This window comes from Panthera pardus, unplaced genomic scaffold (assembly GCF_024362965.1).
Source record: "Panthera pardus isolate Hobbes unplaced genomic scaffold, ASM2436296v1 HiC_scaffold_11, whole genome shotgun sequence".
Lineage (NCBI taxonomy): Eukaryota > Metazoa > Chordata > Mammalia > Carnivora > Felidae > Panthera > Panthera pardus.
In genome coordinates this window covers 26,768,304-26,790,430 of record NW_026526666.1, presented here as the reverse complement: position 1 = coordinate 26,790,430, position 22,127 = coordinate 26,768,304, and the positions used below count along the sequence as shown (strand labels likewise).

Sequence of the window (22,127 nt, the reverse complement as noted above, 5' to 3'; positions counted from 1 at the left end):
CAGTGACAGGAGGAAAAACTTGAAAGTAGAAGTTTTAACTTTTTTTTTTAAAGGCAGTTGATATCTATTGCCTTGTCTTTATTTTTTTTTCCTATATTTTGTCAGTTGGGGGAAGTAAAAGGGGAGATTTCAGTTGAAGTTGTAGGGTTTAGCTTGAGAAGAATAAGCTAGCTAAAGTAAATAGACTGGGGGCGCCTGAGTGGCTCAGTTGGTTAAGCATCCCACTTTGGCTCAGGTCATGATCTCACGGTTCATGAATTTGAGTCCCACGTTGGGCTTGCTGCTGTCCGTGCAGAGCCTGCTTCAGATTCTCTCTCAGTCTCCTGCCCCTAACCCATTCCTGCTCGCTCTCTCTCAAAAATAAATAAAAACATTAAAAAATAAATTAAAAAAAACAAATAGACTGTAAGTAGCACTTTTGGTCTGTTTTACTTACTGGTGTATCCACATCATTCAGAACAGTGCCTGGGACTGAGTGAGTATTTATTGAATGAATGCATGCATGTGTGAATGAAGTAGACTGGGCCTCTAATTCAGTAGAACGAGTTTTGCAACCTTCATAAGGTTTGAAAGACCTAAGCTCTGTTCTAGCAGTAACAGGGTAGGCTGATTGTTACCCATCTTAGTCTTCCTGATGTAACTGTACAAATACAGTGCCTTCAGACTTCCTTTCTTGGTTTACAGTTCTGTAATGCAGTCAGTGCCTGTTAAGATTATATAAATATAAGGCACTTAGCATCTGACATACAGATGGAAGATTATTATTATTCTGATTCAGTATACAAACTATTCATTTCAGGTTCATCAGCTTAGATGAAACATATTTACACTAAAGTTTAACTATAGAATTTACTATACCATGGGTATTGTTTATCAAGAGCCTAGTAGTTAACAAATAAGTAACTTTGATTATGGGAAGTGGGGAAGGGTCTAGGGAGGGGATGGGATCCTTCTGGTGTGTGTTGCCTACTGCAGGAAGTTTCTCCTGTATATTCTTCCAAACAGTCCAGGGGTAATAAAGTAAATAGCCTCTACCATACCCAGTTCATCTTACATTTTCTTTATCCTTGCGAACACTTAAAAGAAGAAATGTCTGAGGATGGTAAGATTAATCACTGCTCTTAAGTTTCTTCAGTGGTTTCCCACTACACTGGCAATAAACTCTAAGTCCTTACTGTGGCCTCAAGGGTCTGTCTTTTGCAGGCCATGTCAACCTCTTCAGCTTTTCTCATTTTTGTTCTCTTTGCTTTAGCATTTCTACACTCTTGCTCTTCGGTGTATGCACTAATTTTAATTCTCAACGCTGGGTTTTTGTGTTTGGTGTTCCCTGTGCTTGACTACCCTCCTGTCCCAAAGTTATCACATGGCTTCACTTTATGTCGCAGCTTAAATGTCACCTCCCCAAAGAGCTCTTGCTTTCATCCTAGCTGAATCCGTCTTTTTCTTCTGGTCCTGCCTAGTGTACCTGTAACAATTTATTGGTTTATTTTTATCTGTATTTCTCCTGTTAGAATGTGAGCTGTAGGAGTAAAGGTACCTTGTCTTAGAGTTTACGAGGAAGAGAGAGTGAGTTGGTAGATTGCATGTTGGAAATGCTAAATGATAAATATAGGAAACTAAAAGTTCCCGGTAATTAATACCAGGAAAATTCCTGTTCAGGATTTTAAAAACATTCTACTGTTAATCAGGAAGTGGATAATAGTAAGTACTTGACCATTTCTTAGCTGTCTCTCTGATCTCATCTTCTGCTTCTATCCTTTGCTTCTATGCTTCTAGTTCCAGCCAGATTGCCATTTCGTTGTTCCTCAAGCATCTAAATGAGCTTTCACCTTGGCATTTTACACTTGCTGTTTCTTCTGCTTGCAGTGTTCTCCCGGATATTCCCGTGGCCCAGAACTTCTCACTTCTTTATTCAGTTTCTGATAACATTTTATTTTCTTGAAAGCATGTTTGAAGAGCAGTGCAAGTTTGCACTCTCTGAATGCAATATCCATTTTGATAATTGTTATTACTGACTTCGATGAAATGTGGTTCTTTAATCTTATTTGTTATAAATATCTTAACTTTTTTCGTTTTAATGTAGAAAGAGGGGAAAAAAGAGCGAGCTGTGGTGGACAAGGTGTTTCTTTTAAGACTCACACGGATTCTGAAAATCATGGTCCCTAGAACATTTTGTAAAGAGGTAAGTCTTATGAAATTATATTGTTTAACTTTTGAGGTTACATGAGATCAGACCAATAGCTTTTGTTATTCTACAGGTCAGATGTTTTCTGTGTAGGTAATGAAGACTCCTACTAAATTTTAATTTTTTTTTAATCATCTCCTGTCATGTAAGTACTCTTGTTGTTTGGTGCCAATTTTTAAATAGTTTTCTCTTGTTTATGAAATATTCATTATATTTTGTGTGACATGCTAGGTAGAGTACTTCACTGCAGCTACCTTAAATGGTGTTGTATTTTTTAATTAATTAATTTGAGGGAGAAAGAGAGGGTGCGTGTGCACTTGAGCTGGGGAGGGGCAGGGAGAGGGGAGGGGGGAGAGAGAGAGAGAGAGAGAGAAAGAGAGAAAGAGAAAGAGAAAGAATGAATATCCTAAACAATCTTGGAGGAGCCTGGTACGGGGCTTAATCCCATGACCGTGAGACCATGAGCTGTGCTGAAGTTGAGTCAGATGCTTAACCAACTGAGCCACCCAAGTGCCCCCGTATTGTTTTCTTATAGCTAAATTCTGTTAATAAAAACAAGATTAAATTTAGAAAGACAAACATTTTTATATCATTGAGATATTAACAAGTCACATTGATTTATGGATGGAGTATGTTTGAGGGTTATGCTTTTGTATTTGATTAAATATGTTTTTGAGATGCCCAAAATGATATATGAATTTTCCCAGTAGTTTCAGTAAGTGAGCTGGTTCTAGGAATAAATTTTTATTATCTTTTCCTTTGCCCTTTTAATCAGTATTACCTTTATCATTATTTGAGGAGTATTTTTAATGATTAAAAAATAAGATAATGCTGTGTTCTCCATCTTTAGTCACCGTCTGTACCGCTAGAAATATCATTACCTTTCACTCTCTTTCCCATAATTCATCTTTTCAGTCACTGGGATTGGATCATTTTTCATTCTGAATATTCTTAACCTGGATATTGTAGTGTTCTTTAGTTAGTTTCACTTCAAAGAAGCTCCCCTTTTTATCTTCTCTGACAAATTTATTTTCTCGAAACGTGTTTTCCATTGTTCACATTTTAAAAACCATTAGCCTTATAATCTGTGAATAGCAAGAAAAAGATAGGAAGTTCCCAGTGCACTGTAATCCCCAAAGAGAATGCACATTCCTTCGTCACACTGGACTTGCTCTCTTTCTACTTCACTTTGGCATGGTGGCTTGTGGATTCCACTGTTACGCAACTGTAAAAAATAATTTAGTAGCATTTTTTCCCCCAAATAAGATAGAGATAATGCATGTTCCTTGAAGAAAAATTGGAAAATGCAGGTAGATTTTTTTCTTCTTGGTACCTATTAGCCTCTCAGAACTTCTGTTGTTATTTTGGTGTATAGTACATATTTTAATAAAAATGAGATCACACTGACACTTTTTAAATCTGCTCCTTTCTTTATTTTTAAATGTTTTGTAGGGTAAGTCACAACCTGACTTTGACCTGTCTTTCAGTATCATCTGCTTAGAATATTCTTTGCTATTTTGTAGTCAGGCTCTGTGCTCTTGTGCTTTCATGACCTCATGTCTATGACATCCTGCCCTCTACCCCAGCAAAAACAGATATTGATAAAAAGTAGCTTAATGCTCAGTATCTTCTTGTGAAGTTTTCTCATTCTCCAACCACCTGACTGAAGAATTCTTATTTAAAATACAAACTTCTCTGGAAAGATTTGTATATTCCCCTCTTATGAGTTAGCAGTTCAGTACTTATTTGACCTTTTAGCAAGGGTTTGCTGAGCATAAAATGAATGTGAGACATTGGATGGGTCTCCGGGAATTAGTAAGGAAGATAAGAAGGGCCTAAATTGGCCAACCTCGCAGCTTTGTCTAGGCCTAGCCATGCTGCAGAGTCATTTTGCACACTATCTTTGAGAAATATAAAAATCCAAGTTTAACCCCAGTTCACCAAAGTGAAGTAAACTCCCATAGAAATCACAGGAGATTGGAAGTAGGGATAGAGAGACTAACTGATTTAGGAAATAGAGAAATGATAATACTGCATATGGATATATGGAAGTTGATCTATATCATGAGGTAAAGGACTGCCTAAATCAGTGCAGATCTTTAGTTTATGACATGTTCACAGACCCATTAACCGTGGGAATAGTAGTGATTCTAAGGACTTCTTTGTAGAAAGGTGCTTCAGGAGTGTCAGTAATCAAAGTTTGCCAGATTTTGCTAAAGTGAGCCAAGTCAGGTGGGTACTTATTTCAGGGAAAAATTAAGCCAAGAGCATAAAATGAAGGAAAAAAGAAACTATCTTTGTCTAGTGTTTCCTTTATATGTCAGTGATTAATTTAGGATTGAAATTGTGTTTAAGATCTGAATTGAAAGTTAGCATTACAGTTAAAGTGACATCTGCCCATAGTGTTTATTGAAATGAAGAGATTCTTCTGTTGCCAGTTGCATACCTAACTTTCAGATGGTGGCGAGTGTAGGAAGATGGTATCTTTGCTTTCTGGCAGATGTTGGGGTAGCAGCTTTCACTGCTCAGTTACACAGACTTTCTTTGACATTGTCTTTTCTTGTGGTTTCGTTGTTCTGTGTTTATGACTCCCTGCCTCGTCTTCACGGAAAGTGCTGTATTTTGAGTACCTTCACCTTTTTAAAAAACTATTTGTTTTGTAAAAGTTACATAAATAATAGTTGCAGTTGCCACTCGACTCCATATCTTTAACTTTAAATACATTATCCAACAAATGTCCCTGCTGCCACATGTCCTCTTCCCTGACTTGAGCTTCTATGTTACTGTCATTATTCCTCCAGTTTAGAAGATTTAAGTGGGGTCAGCTTTGAATGGTGTGTGTGTTGGAGGTTGGAGGGTAGGCTCTCATCTCGCAGAGAGAGTTGACTCCTCACTCAGTCTCTCATCTTTTCCCCTCGGTGATCTGTTTTCCACAGCATTGTTTAAGTAATGTCCCCTAAATGACACTTTTTCACATTTTGTTCTACTTAGAGGCTTACAGTAGCTTAATTCTGGTAAATTCTGCTGGATATGCAATACCATTATTCATACGGTTTTAATCTATTTTCTGTTTCCCATTAAATCCTTCATCTTTCTTTACTCATAATCCTCATTCTCTCCTTTGTTTTCCTTGGTCTGTTTGATTTGTTCCTAATGTCATAACCCTCTTTTGCCACCCCAGGCCTTCCTGTCCTGCCACTTATCACATGAAGCGATGGAAATATACTTGTCTCCTATGCTCTGTTTTCTTATTTTTTATTTCTTATTTTATATGTAAATCTTATTTTATTTCTTATTTTATGTGTAAATAACTAAATTGAGGGCAGGGGCAGTATTAGAGATTTTTCTAACAAATTGAACCAAATTTATTCCATTAGGCAAACTTTTAGCCTTTAATATGTGTTAGTCATTTAACTGTACATTAACAGTTACTGTCCTTTTTCTTTATTACACTTGTATATTCACAGTACAGGACAATCATAATACACTGTGCCTCAGGTAATTTAAGTTCTACTGCTACCTTCTGTTATTGGCTAATTGTATGAAGGGAAGTCGTTTGACCTGCCTGGGATTCACTTTGAATTCTGGATGACAGAGTTAGATTAAATGATTTTAAGGCTTTTTTCATTTGTATTTTTAAATTCTTTTAAAATTATATTTAAAAATTACCTGTAGGTAAAATGTCAGCTACTGTATTAAAGCTAGAATAAAGATTTGAATTTAGAAATCAAAAATCTTTACCAAAATAATGTTTCTTTTAACCTTTAAAAATGCATTTATTTAATTTACTGTGCCTGGTTTATTTTAGACAGGTTACTTGATACTTATTGCTGTTATGCTGGTGTCTCGAACATACTGTGATGTTTGGATGATTCAAAATGGGACACTCATTGAAAGGTACTTTTCTATTCACCTTCCTCCTATATGTATAAAATACTAATTTGTCTCCTATATAACATTATCTTAAGCAAGAAATAGATTCTAAATTACATATAAATATTTAACTCAGGTGATGTATTTGTTCATTTACTTAAATGAGTGTTTCCCATGTGCCAGGCACCACGCTACTCTGTGATAGGGATATATTGGTGAACAGGAGAGACCCTGTACCAAGCCCTGCAGAGCTGACAGTTTATACAGGGCTCGGGACAAATAAACAAATTAAAAGGCAGTGTATTAAATGCTGTAATAGGGGTTTAAAAAAGTCACCAAGTTGGATATTTGAAATTAATCAGATAATTTGGAGGAAAAGATCAGAGCGTTTCAGGGAATCACATTGAGAATGTTTACTGGAAAGAAGAAAACAATTCTTAGACATTTTCTTCAATTTTTGAAGTTAGTGCTTTATTGTGTTTTTTTCAATATAGCCTTTCTGTATATTATCACTACATGTGATCATTTTGAATTTAAAAACAGTAACAGCTGGGATATTAACATTTATCTTAATAAAGATTTTACTCCTTATGATACCAATTTGAACATCAGAGTAAAATATTTTTCTTGGAATTCTATTTCCTAGTGTGCAATATTTTATCGGAGAATTTCTTAAAGTACTTAATTAATCTAAATTAATTCGTTCATTTTGAATGACAGTACTTAAAATTTTTTAATGTTCCCAAATTTTGAAATAAGGGTTGATTTTTTTTTTTTTTCTTTCTCGATTTGTTTCTCAGGATTTATAGGATGAGAAAGAATGCTTTGTGCCCTTGTTTTGACTCATCTCTCTAGGAGAATACAGAAAGTCATTTGCAAAGGACTAAAGCCCCAACTACACGCCTTAGAACATGCGTAATTGTGTGGGCTCTTGTAGTCGACACAGGTCTCCCTGAAACCTGTGGTCAGTCCCCTGTCTTTTTCTTTTAATCAGAGTAGTACGTGAACAGCTTAAAAAGGAGTACATGAACTGGACTTAGTCATGAACACACTAGTCCTGTGCCCCATTCTTCCACTTTAACTGTCGCTCCCAGAGTCAGTTCTTTTCTTTTCTTTTGTTTTTACCATTTCATCTCTGTCTCTGCGTTTCAATGTAACTTACGTTACTGTCCTAGGTTTTTCAGTGTTAGAGAACATGCATTTATTTCCTACTTTGGAAGATGAGAATTTGCTCTTTTATACTCCTACCCGTGCTCACCCTCTCATGTTCTACCTTATTTATTGTTAAGTTAGAATTTATTGTTTACGTGATTTTGACTGTTTACCGCTGAGCTACATGCTGCACTTTGGTAGTTTCTTTTATGTACAACTTTTTGTTTTTCCTGGCATTTAAAAATCACAAGTTTTTGTTTGTTTGCCTTAGTTCTTTGCCTACTTCTTACTAATTCGGCTCAGACTTCCTGACAAACTGTAAAATCTTTACAGTGTTGTAATATGGTCCTGCACACCAGGATTTGATTTTTATCTCTATTTCCACTGCGCCTCATACCTCTTGTCAATTTCTTGTCTTCCTGCTCTACTCAGTATTGATTGCACTTTAGGCTCACTAAATAGCAGTCCTTTTTGAATTTGCTTTTATCATGATCTTGGGAATTTCCTTTATCTTTCTCTTTTGTATTAAATAACCTGTTTTCTGAATCCTTTGTCTCCCTCTTCCTTAGTTTACTTTCTCATTTTGGCAGGTGCAGTCTTTTTCTGAGAAAGGATACCAGGGAAGTAAATTTTTGAGGCCTTCCTTGTAGATCTGATAGTCTTTCTTCTCCTCTTAAACTTGACTGATAATTTAGCTATTAATGCATTCCAACTTGGAATTCATTTTTTGTTAGAATTTTGAAAACATCACCTGTTTGTTGTCTTCTGTAGAGCTTGGCAGTTCTCAACCTTGGTTGCAGGATGATTTGAATCATCTGGGGAATTTTGAGAAGGAATAATATCTGGGCTCACCCCTACACATTCTGATTCAATTAGTCATTACTTTTTGAAACATCCCAGTGATTCTAATTTGCAGCCATGGTTAAACACTGCTGGTCTAGCTGCCATGTTGGGTGTGGAGGCCCATTCTTGTGCAGATTGCCCTTCCTTGGCAGTACATCTATTTTAAGTCCCTATGGAAGCTTTTATTATCATTTTTTTATTGTTCATGTATTGCTGGTATTTGGGAATTTTACTGAATATTGCTGTGAATTTTTTTTTTCATTGTTCTGGGCACTAGATGGGCCTTTTTCTCCCCTCCCCTCCCCAGGTAGGCTTCATGCCCAGCGCAGAGTCTAACGGTGGGGCTTGAACTCACAACCCTGAGATCAAGACCTGAGCTGAGATCTAGTCAGATGCTTAAGTGACTGAGCCACCCAGGTGTCCCACTAGGTGGGTTCTTTTCTTTCTTTCTTTAAAATGTATTTATTTATTTTTGAAAGAGACAGAGCGAGCAGGCAAGGGGCAGAGAGAGAGGGAGAATTCCAAGCAGGTCCCAAGCGCTGTCAGCACAGAGCCTGATGCAGGGTTCGAACTCACAAACTGTGAGATCATGACCTGAGCTGAAACCAAGAGCCAGATGCTTAATTGACTGAGCCACCCACGCATCCCATAGGTGAGCTTTTTTTTCAATTTGAGGAACTCATTCTGCATTCTGAGATATTTTCTTGTGCTTTTGAAAAATTTTTTTCTCTCCCTTTTTTCTGGAATCCTTATTACTTGAGTGTTGGAACCCTAGACTGATCATCTGATTCTTATAATTTCTCTACTGTTTTCATCTCTGACATTTTCAAGGAAATTTCCTTTTACTGTATCATCCAGTGAATCTGTATTTGTCATAATTTTATTTCCAAGAGTTATCTTTTTGTATGGATGTTCATTTTTAGAGCAGTCATTCTTTCAAGTGTGTGACTTTCTTTCCTTCTTTCTTTCCTCCCTTCTTCCTTTCTTTCCTTCCTTTTCTCTCTCTCTCTCTCTCTCTCTCTCTCTCTCTCTCTCTCTCTTTCTCTCTCTGTCTGTTCTCTCTCACTGTCACTCTCACTCTCTCCCTGTCTCCCTGCATTGTTTCTGTTTCCTTCTTGGCCCTTTGTTCTCATCTTTGTTGTTTATGTTAGCAACTCTGTCACTCTTGCCTCTCTATTCACATTTAAAAGTGAGGGCTGAAGGAAGCCAAGTTGAGGGCTTATTGACGGTCTGGTCTTCCTGAATAGTGTTTTAAACAGACAGTCTGGTCATTTTTGTGTGTGTACCCTAGTGAGGAATTCACTAAAAAATTCTAAGAAGTTTGTCATAAACATAAGTGTTTATTCATTGCTGCTAGCATATCAGCTTTGGAGGATCAATTTTATTGCTAAGTTCTGTTTATATGGGCTGTGTGCCTAAGTAATTTGAGTCTTTTGTATAACGTAGAGAAGAGATTTATACCCTTTTACATGATTGTAGAATTTATAGTTTTTCCTTTGATGACTTTATTATCTAAATGCCATATCTATTAATAAAAATACAGTCTCACCAATTACAGCATTGTTAAATACTTACAGCAAAAAATGTGCAGGTTATATACACTATGAATTTATTAGCTATCTGTGTAGAAAGTTACATATTATATATAAATAACCTTGCACAACCTTGGTATAGTATAGGAGAAGTAGTTTATTTCGTAAACTTTTTTCCCCTTTTATTTACATTTTGTGATTTCACGTTTTCTAAAATAATATTTGCTCTTATAAACTATGGATTTCCAACTTTAACTGAATAGACACTGATACTAGTTTTCTCACAGACTTAATGCCCTGGAGAAAATGCATTGCCAAGAGTAGGTGGTACATTATTTGGTGATGATGGACAGGAGGAAGATTATTATCTGGCATAAGCCAGCTTATAATTCTGTTAGATAGAGTAATCAATTTGTTGGGTACTCAGTTTTAAAATGTAGTTTTAAGATGTAGAAAAAAAATGAAAAACAAAACTACTTAAGGGTTTCTAAATAACATATTATTTTGATACTATTTAAACGTACAGAAGAGTTGCAAGAACAGTGCAAGGAGCTTCCTTACACTCTTAACCCATATTCATCAATTGTGAAATGGCCATTTTAAAGTTAATTGTTAATTTTCTCCTTGATAAATATTTTTGAGCTTCTATGTATGAGATCTTTGATCTTTGGTTAAATTTAACATCTTTAAATGTGAATTCATAATATGAAAGTTTTATTTGAAAAATAACACATTCCTCTAACTCGGTACTAATGCCACATTGTAGATTGGTTTATCTGTCTTTTCCTTTTTGCCTCTGCCACGGAGGTTTAGATTCATGTATTTCTCCTAAAAAAAAAAAAAAAAAAGAGTCTCAAAAAGACTCATGATGGTCCTTAATGTACATTTTAATATCCCTTACATGTTTATTTGTTAGCAGTGGCTAAAAGCTTTGGAGTATGGGCACATTTTAACAGGACAGACTCCTTCTTTAAGGTAGAGACTGGTAATTCCATGATTTGAAGGAGAATCCTTCATACCTTGTTGCTGCTATAGTGGAATCATAAAGATATATTTTATTTTCACCCAGGCTACAGGCAGCATTTTAAAATCACCAAATCATCATTTATAAAAGGCTTAAATGTTTTGGAAGTAATAATGATGTAAATAAACTGTAAAATTATTCTTTATTATTATTTTTCCTTTGCAGTGGAATAATAAGCAGAAATAAGGCTTTATTCAAGAAACCATTTTTTAAATTTATAGCTGCTACTCCAATGGTAAACCATTGCTGAATGATAGCATGTGCTTTACCAAGTTTTATAATCTTGTGTGTTTCACAGCTTGGGCTAAAGCTAAAGCACTTTGGTTTTATGTAAAGTTTGGTTCAAGTCATTTTAATTTAAACCTCTAAACTTTTTGTACTGTCTTAATTGCTTCTTGTTTTTAATATTCTTTTAAAAAATTTTTTTTAATGTTTATTTTTGAGAGAGAGACAGAGACAGAGCATGAGTGGGGGAGGAGCAGAGAGAGAGGGAGACACAAAACAGGCTCCAGGCTCAGAGCTGCCAGCATGGAGCCCGACGCAGGGCTCGAACTCACGAACGGTCAGATCATGACCTGAGCTGAAGTCGGATGCTTAACTGACTAAGCCACCCAGACGCCCCTTTAATTTTCTTGTTTCTACAAACATTTTTATATGATTCTATTTTAGCTTTTTCTAGTTCAACATAAAATTAAAAAACAAATTGTTTAGCACTTCTATCAAATTTGGACTATTAATTTTTTATCAGTCTAAAGGAGCATTTCCCTAAGTATGTCCTGTCTATGTATGACAGAGGAGATGCTACACGCTATAGAACTGTCTTAAAAGAGTTTCAGTGCAACACGTCATGCTGTAAGAGCTTTGAGAAGACCTTTTTATAAAGACATTTGCTAGCTTTGTTTAGCTCAGATTTTCCAAATTTATTTGACCATACAACTTTTTTGCTCTAAAAGACCAGTTAACATTACATGGCATTATTCACCTATTCCCTCATAAAAATAAAATTATTACCATATCATTTTTTTGTGGTGTGGAGCTAGGTTTTGTTTTGTTTTGTTTTTCTGGTTATTTTGAAAGAGCAGAAGAGGGGCAGAGAGAGAGAGAATCCCAAGCAGACCCTGTGCTGTCAGCATGGAACCCAACTCTGGGCTTGATTCCACAAACTGAGATCATGACCTAAGCCAAAATCAAGAGTCAGATGCTTAACTGACTGAGCCACCCAGGTCCCCGTGGAGCTAGGTTAAATCATTTAGCCTATATATTTAAATATATATTATATATTTAATATATATATAAATATATTTTAATATATATTATATTATATATATATTTAATATATTATTATTATATTATTATTATATATTATTATATATATTAATATATATATTATAATATATATATTATATATTATATATATTATATTATAATATATAAATAATTATATATATATAATTATATATTATATATAAATAATATATAAATATATATTAATATATAATATTATATATATAATAATATATTTATATATATATTAAATATATAATATATATTTAAATATATAATATATATTTATATAAATATATTTAAATTCAAAATATATTTTACTTATATTTGAATATTAATAAATACTATTTGAGAAAAGAGTGTGTGACCAAAGAAGTTCTATCATTTTAGTAGATCACAGACATAAGGTACTCAGAGATCCTTTACTTATATGATAGTTTTCAAAAAAGTAGTGGAACCCTTACTTTGAATAAGTTCTTAATGGATATTTTTAGAACAGATAAATATGTAAAACAAATGAACGTAAAAGAAGAGTTGGTTTAGTTTAAGTGTGTTAACACCTCTGAAGCCTCTGCAAAACCATCCTGAGGCTCTGAGGAACCCCACTAATCTACTTTCTGATTTATCATTTAGTCCTGGGGTCAGCAAACAAGCCTCCACAGGACAAATCCCACTGCCATCTGCTTTGGAAAATTTTATTAGGACACAGCCAGTCTCATTCTTGGCTGTTTTTGCTTCTGCATTTGCAGAATTGAGTAGTTGGAACAGAGACCTTCCTGCCCACGAAAGCTTAAAATATTTACTCTTGACCTTTTGCAGTGAGTTTGCTGATCTGTCATTAGTCTGTCTCTGCAATTAGTTCATACAAATGAGAATCATGGTATTAAAATATTTAAAAACAAAGAAATACTAGCTTATTTCATCCATAATAACCCATTCCTGACTCTATAAAGTTAATTGTTTTGCCATCTAAGCTCCTTTTGTGGCAGTTTAAGCCTTTTTTTAAATTGCCATTTTTACTAAGGAAAGAACTAAGGAAATTATTCGTATTTGATTTTGCCATTTATAGAGGGATTTCAGGCAGCCTATGTAAAATGATTAAATTTCAAAAGTTAGAAACATGTTTTTGCAAGAAAATGTTTTTCAGCACCTTTTTTTCTTAATTGATTCTTTTGAGTCAATAAAAATTTCCAAGAGTAATTTTAGAGCTTTACAGGGTTTTTAGTGTGAAAGATTGCTTCTTTTGCAACTAATGCATTGCATGTGGTGGTTTGCAGTGGTATCATTGGTCGTAGCAGGAAAGATTTCAAGAGATACTTATTCAACTTCATCGCTGCCATGCCTCTCGTAAGTGTAATTCTTTAAAAATCTTTACATACGGACAAATTTGTATCTTACTAAAATCTTCAAAGATTTGTTTGTACTTCTTAACTTTAAAGATTTATGGCAAGTTCCTATTCCGAGTTTAGTTTTGTAACTTACAGCAGAATCTTTCAATGTAAACCTTTATCCTAGATAGAAAAATAAATTGGATTGATGTGTGTGTGTGTGTTGTTTTTTTTTTTTTTTAACCTTTAGGCCAGGGTATCTCTGATGTTTAGTAGCATTGCACTTGATGGTAGTAGTGCCCCTCCCCCAGTTTTGATGACCAAGTATGTCTCTAGGACATTGCCATATGTTCCATGGAGGCTGGGGTGGGGGTAGGCACGGTGGCAAAATCACCCTGGTTGAGAACCATTGCTTTAGGCCATTTATAGTAACTTGAACCACTGATGTAGTTTAAGTTAAATTGGATTTATTTATTTATTTGTTTGTTTGTTTAAAATGGGAATTTATTATCTATATATTAAAAATAAAGGTCAGTGTTTGGTTTAAATCATAAGTGATTTTCTTAGCTTGGTTCTTTATTGTCACTATAAGAATTTTAATATAAATATATCAGTGAAAAAAACTTGATTGTAAAATCCAGTTAATCAGAAAATATGTCAGAGATTTAATAAAGCTTGAGAAATATACATACATGGCTTTTAGACCTTTAAGAAATTGAGATAAGTAGTATAGATATCAGTAAAAGGTTGAGATTCAGTAGGCGGCCAGTGTTTTCTTGAGAAAATGTTCATGTAAATGAGTTTGGAACTGTGGAAGAATTAATTTATTAATTTTAATATAATGATGGAAAAGAGAAATAAAGATGACTCTAGAAATACTCTGGAAATGGTATTAGTTGGTGTGAAACTTAGAGTACTTTTTTTTAACAAATGCAAATGAAAATAGAATTTCATTGTCTAGGGTTGTCAGTGCTTGTAGTAGGAAACAAAATATAAACGCAAATGTCAGGACTCCTTTACATTGGATACAAAGGTGACAGATTAGGCTTTTTGTTTGTTTACAAAAAAAGTAGCAAGGTGCTTCTCATAATTGATGATACTAACATATTCTAAAATTGAGTGTCAAGTTAGGTTTTAATAATATATCACGATAGTATAGCCAATTGCATTTGGTTTAGCATATTGTCTTTGTATCTTTGTAAACTCTAAGTAAAACAGAACTGAAGTACATCAGTTTGGACTGTCGGTAATAACAAATCATAGGATTTAGGGACATACCCAGTGAAAGAGAAATAAATTGTAATTTTATAAGTAGAAATGTAGTGAAACCAGTCATATCTGTTTGTTTCAGATCTCTCTGGTTAATAACTTCTTGAAGTTTGGGTTAAATGAGCTCAAACTGTGCTTCCGCGTAAGACTAACTAAATACCTCTATGAGGAGTATCTCCAGTAAGTGATAACCTATTTTTGTATTAAAAATGCTTAAATTGAATAGAAATGCTTATGATATTGAGATATAGAGGTTTTTCCTTTGTATTGAATATATTTTTCAAGGGAATTGCTCTTGGACCCAGAAGCATACAGGGAAAGCCCTCAGTAATTTAGACTCTCCTACGGGCCTTTCCGTTAATCGACAAGTCATCCCTCTCTGGATGTTCTTCCTTGTTTCTAAAATCAGTTAGGACAATCTTTAGGGACTCTTCCAGCTCCTGACTTTTCTGTTTCTATGAATTTACACTATGTGCTAAAATGTGATTGTTTGTTTTAATGTCATTTTTTTACTGCTATTATAGAGCTTTCACATATTATAAAATGGGAAATCTGGACAACAGAATAGCCAATCCAGACCAGCTGCTTACACAAGATGTAGAAAAGTTTTGTAACAGTGTAGTTGATCTGTATTCAAATCTTAGTAAGGTAAGTTTCTTTATTTTCTTTTTTTAAACTATCAGAAAATTATAGGTTCATTCAGTTATTTCAACACATGGATGTTTTGATAAAGTAATAGAATTAAACAATATTACAAGTAGAAAGAGCCTTTTGTTTTAGAGGTGCAGATATATAGAAACCAGAAAAGGTGGTACTAGATTTGGGGTTCCATCTTAGGTCCTTGTATTCAGTGTCTTTACACTACATTGAGAAACTACTGGGTTACTAATGGTTAATTATCACAGTAGAGCTTCCTTAGTTGTTGGAAGGTGATACATGTTTTTCCCACTTGATGGTCGGTAGACATTGGTCATGCTGTCTCTATTTTAAGTTTTCAAGAACTGTTTCTTTTATGTATTTCTTGATCTATATACTGTTATAGTACATTATATATATAGTGGGAACTCTACGTGTTGACAAATATGTGTTAAATGTTGAATAGTATTTTATATTTGTTGTGTTGTGTTAGCTATATATCTATGCATTCCAGTTCTTTTTAATTCCTTACCTTCTAATATTTACGTTACAGCCATTTTTAGACATAGTTTTGTATATCTTCAAGTTAACAAGTGCAATAGGAGCTCAGGTGAGTTTAATCTCTTTTAAATTGCTCTAATATGGTGTTGTAAATAGCTGGAGTGTTTGTAGGAGTTTTTATATATCTCAAAGAATGTGCTTTTATGACATGTACCTAATAAAGTCTAGTTTATAAACTCATACTGTACTAGAGACTTAGAAAGTATTCTAATTTGGTGTTTTAATTTTCCTTAAGGCAGATACTTGGAAAGTTTCTGTGGCATTTATAACCGGAAGTGCTTTAACAATGACATACATGTACTTACTGTTGTAAAGTAATGGCTAAATAAGAAGAGATTTGGAGGCAGCCATTTTAATATGAAACTTGAATGTTAAAATGTCAGAAATACCTTTAGAGTGGCTGTAACTGTTTATTACATCATATATAATTTTATAAAAATGTAAATGGTTGACTATCTCATGAGCCTTATTACCCTGTCTTTCTGATACTCGTGTTGGTAACAATGACCTTTAGATTTTCTCTGAGTATTCTCATTGAAGTATTACTTTAGGCATTTAATACATTATTGTTACATATTTATCACACAACCATGTAATAATGTGGCCGTTGTATATATATGTGCATGTGTATGTGTACACATTTTGTAGTTGAGAATATATGATTTCTATAGTGGATTTAGCTTTTTTTCCAGAATACTGGGAAAGTAGTTTTTTATTTGAATTCTCTTATCTACCTTACTAACTTTTTGCTACGCTGTGATCCAAGTTTAATCATTCTTCTAGTTTGTTTTTACTCTAAGCAAGTGAATAGGCCTAATGCCTCTCTCTCTCATCTGTGTGCTCCAATATTTTTATGGTACTTAGTACATTTTTATACTTAAATAATCTTTCCATGTATCCCTGTTATCCAATTCTGATTCTCAAAGGTAGAAACTATGTTTTAGTTCTTTCCTTTGCCCATTCTTGCAGTAATTGTTGAACTGCATTGAATCAATCATATTTAATTAAAAAAATATTGAATACACATTATAGTCCACACATCTTGTGTTAGGTGGTAAGGATAAAAAGATGAATAAGACACAGTTCCTGCTGAAGAAGGTTTACAATCTAATAACAGAATAGATATTCAGATTATTATAAGGTCAAGTGCTAAGTTCAGTAACAGAAGTTTGAATAAAATCTTTAGTGTCCGGAAGAATTGGAGGTGATATTTGAGCTGCTCTGAGGAGGATGAGTAGGCATCCATTAGATATGTCAGGTTTGCCAGGCATAAGAACAACTTCATTGAATGGCGTGTTCAGGAAGTCGTTTTTTCAGCATGGCGGAACATGCGATATAGGTGGGAGTGAGGGAGTACCTGTGATGAACTTGGAGAGGTGAGCTTAAAGCTTCTCCCTTGGGTTGGTCAGTGGGTGATGTGGTGACTCACCAAGTTACAAGCTGTGGCAGCTGCAGGCAAGATGTAGAGGGAAGGGCAATTAGAGCTGCCTTGGGGGACTTTGCTTGAGGCCCTACAGAGTAGTGAGGTGTTAAGTGTATGGTACTTACTTGGAGATATTGTCTTGGATTCTTAAGAGTGATGGGGGTAGAGTTAAAAATTTGGGAGAAGAGATCTAAGGAAGAAACCTCAGGGAATATTAACATTCCAGGAGAAGGCAAAAAAAAGAGGTCTGAGACTTTCTGTGGAATCTTAAGGGAATATCAGGAAGAGTTTCATCAGAAGAGTTTTAGATGCTATAGGAAGAGTGTAGACTGCAATTAGGAATTTTTGGGTGAACAAATTCAGGAGAGCGTACAGTGTTGGAGGAAGAGTTGATGAGTAGTTAAAAGGATGAAATGCCCAGTGTGTCCTTTCTCAAAAAAGAGTTAAGAGGAAAAAATTAACCAAAAGAGCAGTTTTTCTCAAAGCCACTGGAGCTAATTATAGAAATTGTACATGTTGCATCCGGTGAATGTATTATGATATCCTTAAACTTTGTATATTCTCTCTTCCAATAATAATAGGGCCCAGCAAGTATGATGGCCTACTTGATTGTTTCCGGGCTATTCCTAACTCGACTTAGAAGACCCGTTGGTAAGATGACAATAACTGAGCAAAAGTATGAAGGAGAGTATAGATACGTTAATTCCCGGCTCATCACCAACAGGTAAGGAGCAATGTATTAAAGGAATTTAGCTGTGGAGCACCTGGGTGACCCAGTCAGTTAAGCGTCTGACTTTGGCTCAGGTCATGATCTCATGGTTCGTGAGTTCGAATCCCACATCAGGCTCTGTGCTGTCAGCACAGAGGCTGCTTTAGATCTCTGTCCCCCTCTCTTTCTGCCCTTCCTCTGCTCCCGCTCTCTCTCTCTCAAAAATAAACAAACATTAAAAAATAATAATAATCATTAAAAAATGAAGGAATTTAGCTGTATTAAAAATGTGTTTTTATGAATATTGATGTCATATAAGTTAACTCCAAAAAGTGTGGTAGACAGTGTTACTAAAATGGTGTTTGTGAATTTCCCTCTTTTGAAAATATACATTATGAAAGATAATCAGTTTTATACAAGAGTAATCTTCCACATTTCTAACTCTTTTTCTTAACTGTGTAGTATCCTTGGTTCACCTCTTCATAATTTTCTGTTCATTTCACTTTAAACATGCTCAAAATATAATTCAAATTCTGATTTACTTACAATACTTCTTCAAGGAAAGTTCTATCTCAGCTTATCCACAAATACTTTTGAGACTGTTTGGAATTCTTAGTAATTCAGTCTTCCTGCATCTGTCTCTATTTTCCTATTTTCCAGATAGTTTCCAAAATAGGAAGAAAAAGTATTAGGCTTTGGAGCCAGCCTGACTAGTTTCAAAATCTGCCTCCTCCATTTACCAGTTATATATTATACAACTTTCGGCAAGTTAGTTATAGCTTCACTTTTCTTGTTTATGATAGATAATATAGGGCTGTTGTGAGGATTAAATATGAAATATATACAAAGCTTCCAGCACAGGTTTTGATATGCAGTTTGTACTCAGTAAATTTTCTCATGTATTAATGTATGTATGTATTAATCTGTCAACCTTACCTCATTTTGAGAATCCTGATCTTTATTTAGTACCCCATAAGCATTTACAGACTTATTCAGAATACTTTTTTTAGGGGCACCTGGGTGGCTCAGTTGGTTAAGCGTCTGACTCTTGACTTCAGTTCAGGTTATGATCTCACAGTTCGTGGGCTTGAGCCCTGGTCAGGCTCTGCGCTGACAGTGTGGAGCCTGCTTGGGATTCTCTCTTTGTCCCTCTCTTTCTCTGCCCCTCCTCTGCTTTCTCTCTCTCTCTCTCTCTCTCTCTCTCTCTCTCTCTCTCAAAATAAATAAAAAATATTTTAAAAATATTACTCTTTTAATAATTCCCTCTTCCTTTATTTCCTTGCATCGCTAAAATGGTAGCAATGTTAAATAGAATTTTGTGCTGTAGGGAGGCTGAGGAATAGATGATTGGTTGAGTAGAGAGGTGATTTACCAAGTGAATGGAAGATGGTATCAGCTAGAATGCTTTCTTTTACAAGAAACAGAAAACCCTGATTCTGGCTGTAACAATAAGGACATTTACTACTTGACATAAGAACTCATAAGATGCCTGTTCCAGGCACAGCATGATCAGGGCTCTGGCTCTTCTTTTATGTTCTCTTGGCTCAGCCTTCCTTTGTACGTTCCTCTTTTCCTCAGCCTAAGTTTTCTTGTGATTACAAGATGACGAAGCAGTTCCAGATGTCACCAGCACTCCTCCCCTGTAAAAAGTCCAGAAATCAGAACAGGCCATCTCTTCATGAGAGCAGGAAAACTTTCCCGGAAGTCCCATGGCTGACTTTGTGTCACCTCTCATTGACCAGAATTATCACTTACCCATGTCTGAAGCAGTCACAGTAAAGTGATTGCCTGAGACCAAATGGAACTCATTCCTTGTAGATAGGTAACTAAGAAAATTGGAGTTCTCTTAGGAAGAAGGATGTGGAAGAGAATTAATGGTAGATGCCCAGCCATAGTATTCTAGGATGTTTTTGCCCTTTCAGGTTTTAGATTGGGGCTAAAATGACTCAGTGGAATGTTTACTTTATCTTCCTCCATGGGCTTAAATGTGCAGAGGAGGTAGAAGGAAGCGAGAAACTAATTATAGGTATAGAATTGTTTTTAAACTGGAACTCTGATACCCTGGGGCTCTATATGATTGTGTCAAGGAAATGGTGAAACACAGGTCAAACGTGATTCATTTTTATACGAAGTTAATTTTACTTGAAGGGGCTGAGGCAAGAGCTACCTTGTTTTTATAATGGGAAGAATGCAGGTACATTTTGGAGTAGAATATGCAATTCACATAAATTTTTAAGGGAAAAAGAGACTTTAAGGAAATATTGGGTGTTTATTGAAGGCTTTTCAACTCTGCCCTTAGACTCCTATGTAAATCTTTACTTTTCTCTGCTGTAAGAGCTACTTTTCTGGGAATGTTTACATCATACTGATGTATGGGAAGACTAGACTTGAGGGTCAGGTATGGTTTACAATCTTATCTGCTTGACTTGCTAGCTGTGTGACAACAGATATTCTTAACTGCACTTTACCTTTCTTCATCCGTAAGAATGCCTTTTTTCTTCTAGTCAAGATTCTTGTGGCCCTTATGGACCCATTCAGTCCAGCTCAAGAAAAGGAGAGTTGTTGTGAGGAAATGGTGGGGTTCCCAGAATAAGAATGACTGTTCAGCTGGGCCTCCTGGAAGCTGGCACTGTGAAATCATTTGGAGTTGGTTTGCTTTTCAGTCTTTCAAAGGCTGTATGTCATGGCATCGCTCAGTAGCTTCTTCTACCTGTTATTTATCCTCTCCCTCCTGTGTGTAGGGTCTATACTCCATTTGTCATCTATAATGGCTGTCCCAGCCCTGCTTTCCTATATATCATAGCAGCTTCCTTCTTATTTTTTATTAAAGAAATTAATTAAATTTCTGAGGACTCACCCGGCGCATCTTTTCCAACCAGGCTACGGGTGGCATATGCAACATATGGCTGCAGTTCAGTCTGTGATCCGGTTAGGTGTGTGTTCCTGTGCTCTCTGGTCAGCTGAGCTTGGAGCAGGATCTCCAGCACAGAACTGTGGCAAGACACACCCATTAAGCCTATAGTCTTAAGTGTCCACTGAAGTTTTTTTTTTTAATGTTTATTTATATTTGAGAGACAGAGACAGAGCATGAGTGGGGAAGGGGTAGAGAGAGGGAGCTACAGAATCTGAAGCAGGCTCCAGGCTCTGAGCCATCAGCATGGAGCCCAATGTGGGTCTCGAACCCACAAACCGTGAGGAGATCATGACCTGAGCCGAAGTCATATGCTTAACCTGCTGAGCCACCCAGGCACCCCCTAAATGTCCATATCAATAAAATATTCAGTCATCAAATACTCTATTTCAGTTGTTTTTCATGCATAGATAATATTAAAATTAATTACTAAATTATTTTCTTTAATAGTGAAGAAATTGCCTTTTACAATGGAAATAAGAGAGAAAAGCAGACAATCCACTCAGTCTTCCGAAAACTGGTAAGATAACATGCTTGAGGCTCGTGTATTTATGGAAAGATTATTTTTGGCCCGTGACTATCTGTATCTATAGGTATATATCTTTAATCCTTAAGCTATTCATTTTTAAACAGCTATGAAGTATTTTTATGCTGTATTTTCATAAAAAATATAAGAATAAAAACTATCCTATTAGTGTATTAAGCCTCCCGTTACAAACATTATTTATTCATTAAAATAATTGTCAGTGTATTTTTAGAGATGCACAGGCGTCTTATTTAAAGATAAATTCTTTGGTTTCTGTAGCATTCTTGAAGATATTATTATGATGATTATTATTTAGAATAGGGTCGGCAAACTGTTTCTGTAAAAGACAAGATAGTAGATCTGTAGCTTAGGCTTCTTAGACCGTATGGTCTGTGTTGTACCTATTCAGCTCTGCCCTTCAAAAGTAACTCTACACTCTATGTAAATGAGTGAGTGTGACTGTGTTCCAATAATACTTTATTTACAAAAATACGTGGCAGGCTGCATTTGTACTTTGGGCCATATAGTTGGTTGACACTTGATTTAGGTTTCCAAACATTGTTTCTTGTGAAAACTGTACATACATCGGTTCTTTTCTTGCCATTTGGAAAATTTGAATTCAAGGAATTTTATTCATTCATTTAAAAGATACTGAGTGCCATCTAGGTGCCCATGCTTGTTCCAGGTGCTGGTAATTTTGTGTACGTGACATACAAAATCCTGCCTGTAAGGAGCTTACATTTAAGTGGAAGTTTGTGAAATTAAGTGTATATTTGAAGTGATTTAAAAAGGTTAAGGAAAGTCATTTTAAATTCCTTATTTCAGAAATTGGATTTTTGCCTTACTTATATTTAATGTGACTGAACTTTGA

General features: G+C 35.2%; 1 protein-coding gene across 8 annotated transcripts in view; it reads left to right on the top strand.

Moving 5' to 3' along the window:
* The window catches only part of ABCD3 (ATP binding cassette subfamily D member 3), a 114,530-nt gene that overhangs the window by 68,951 nt on the left and 23,452 nt on the right, over positions 1-22,127 (top strand). For 7 of the 8 annotated variants that reach the window (XM_053892220.1, XM_053892214.1, XM_019457558.2 and 4 more), the window contains 8 exons: positions 2,084-2,182; positions 5,994-6,082; positions 13,171-13,240; positions 14,573-14,670; positions 15,015-15,138; positions 15,680-15,736; positions 17,692-17,834; positions 21,181-21,250. In XM_053892220.1, the coding sequence (XP_053748195.1) occupies positions 2,156-2,182; positions 5,994-6,082; positions 13,171-13,240; positions 14,573-14,670; positions 15,015-15,138; positions 15,680-15,736; positions 17,692-17,834; positions 21,181-21,250 (678 nt within the window). In that variant the 5' untranslated portion in view covers positions 2,084-2,155. The remainder of the gene's footprint in view (positions 1-2,083; positions 2,183-5,993; positions 6,083-13,170; positions 13,241-14,572; positions 14,671-15,014; positions 15,139-15,679; positions 15,737-17,691; positions 17,835-21,180; positions 21,251-22,127) is intronic. The other variant, XM_053892231.1, reaches the window with a different exon arrangement.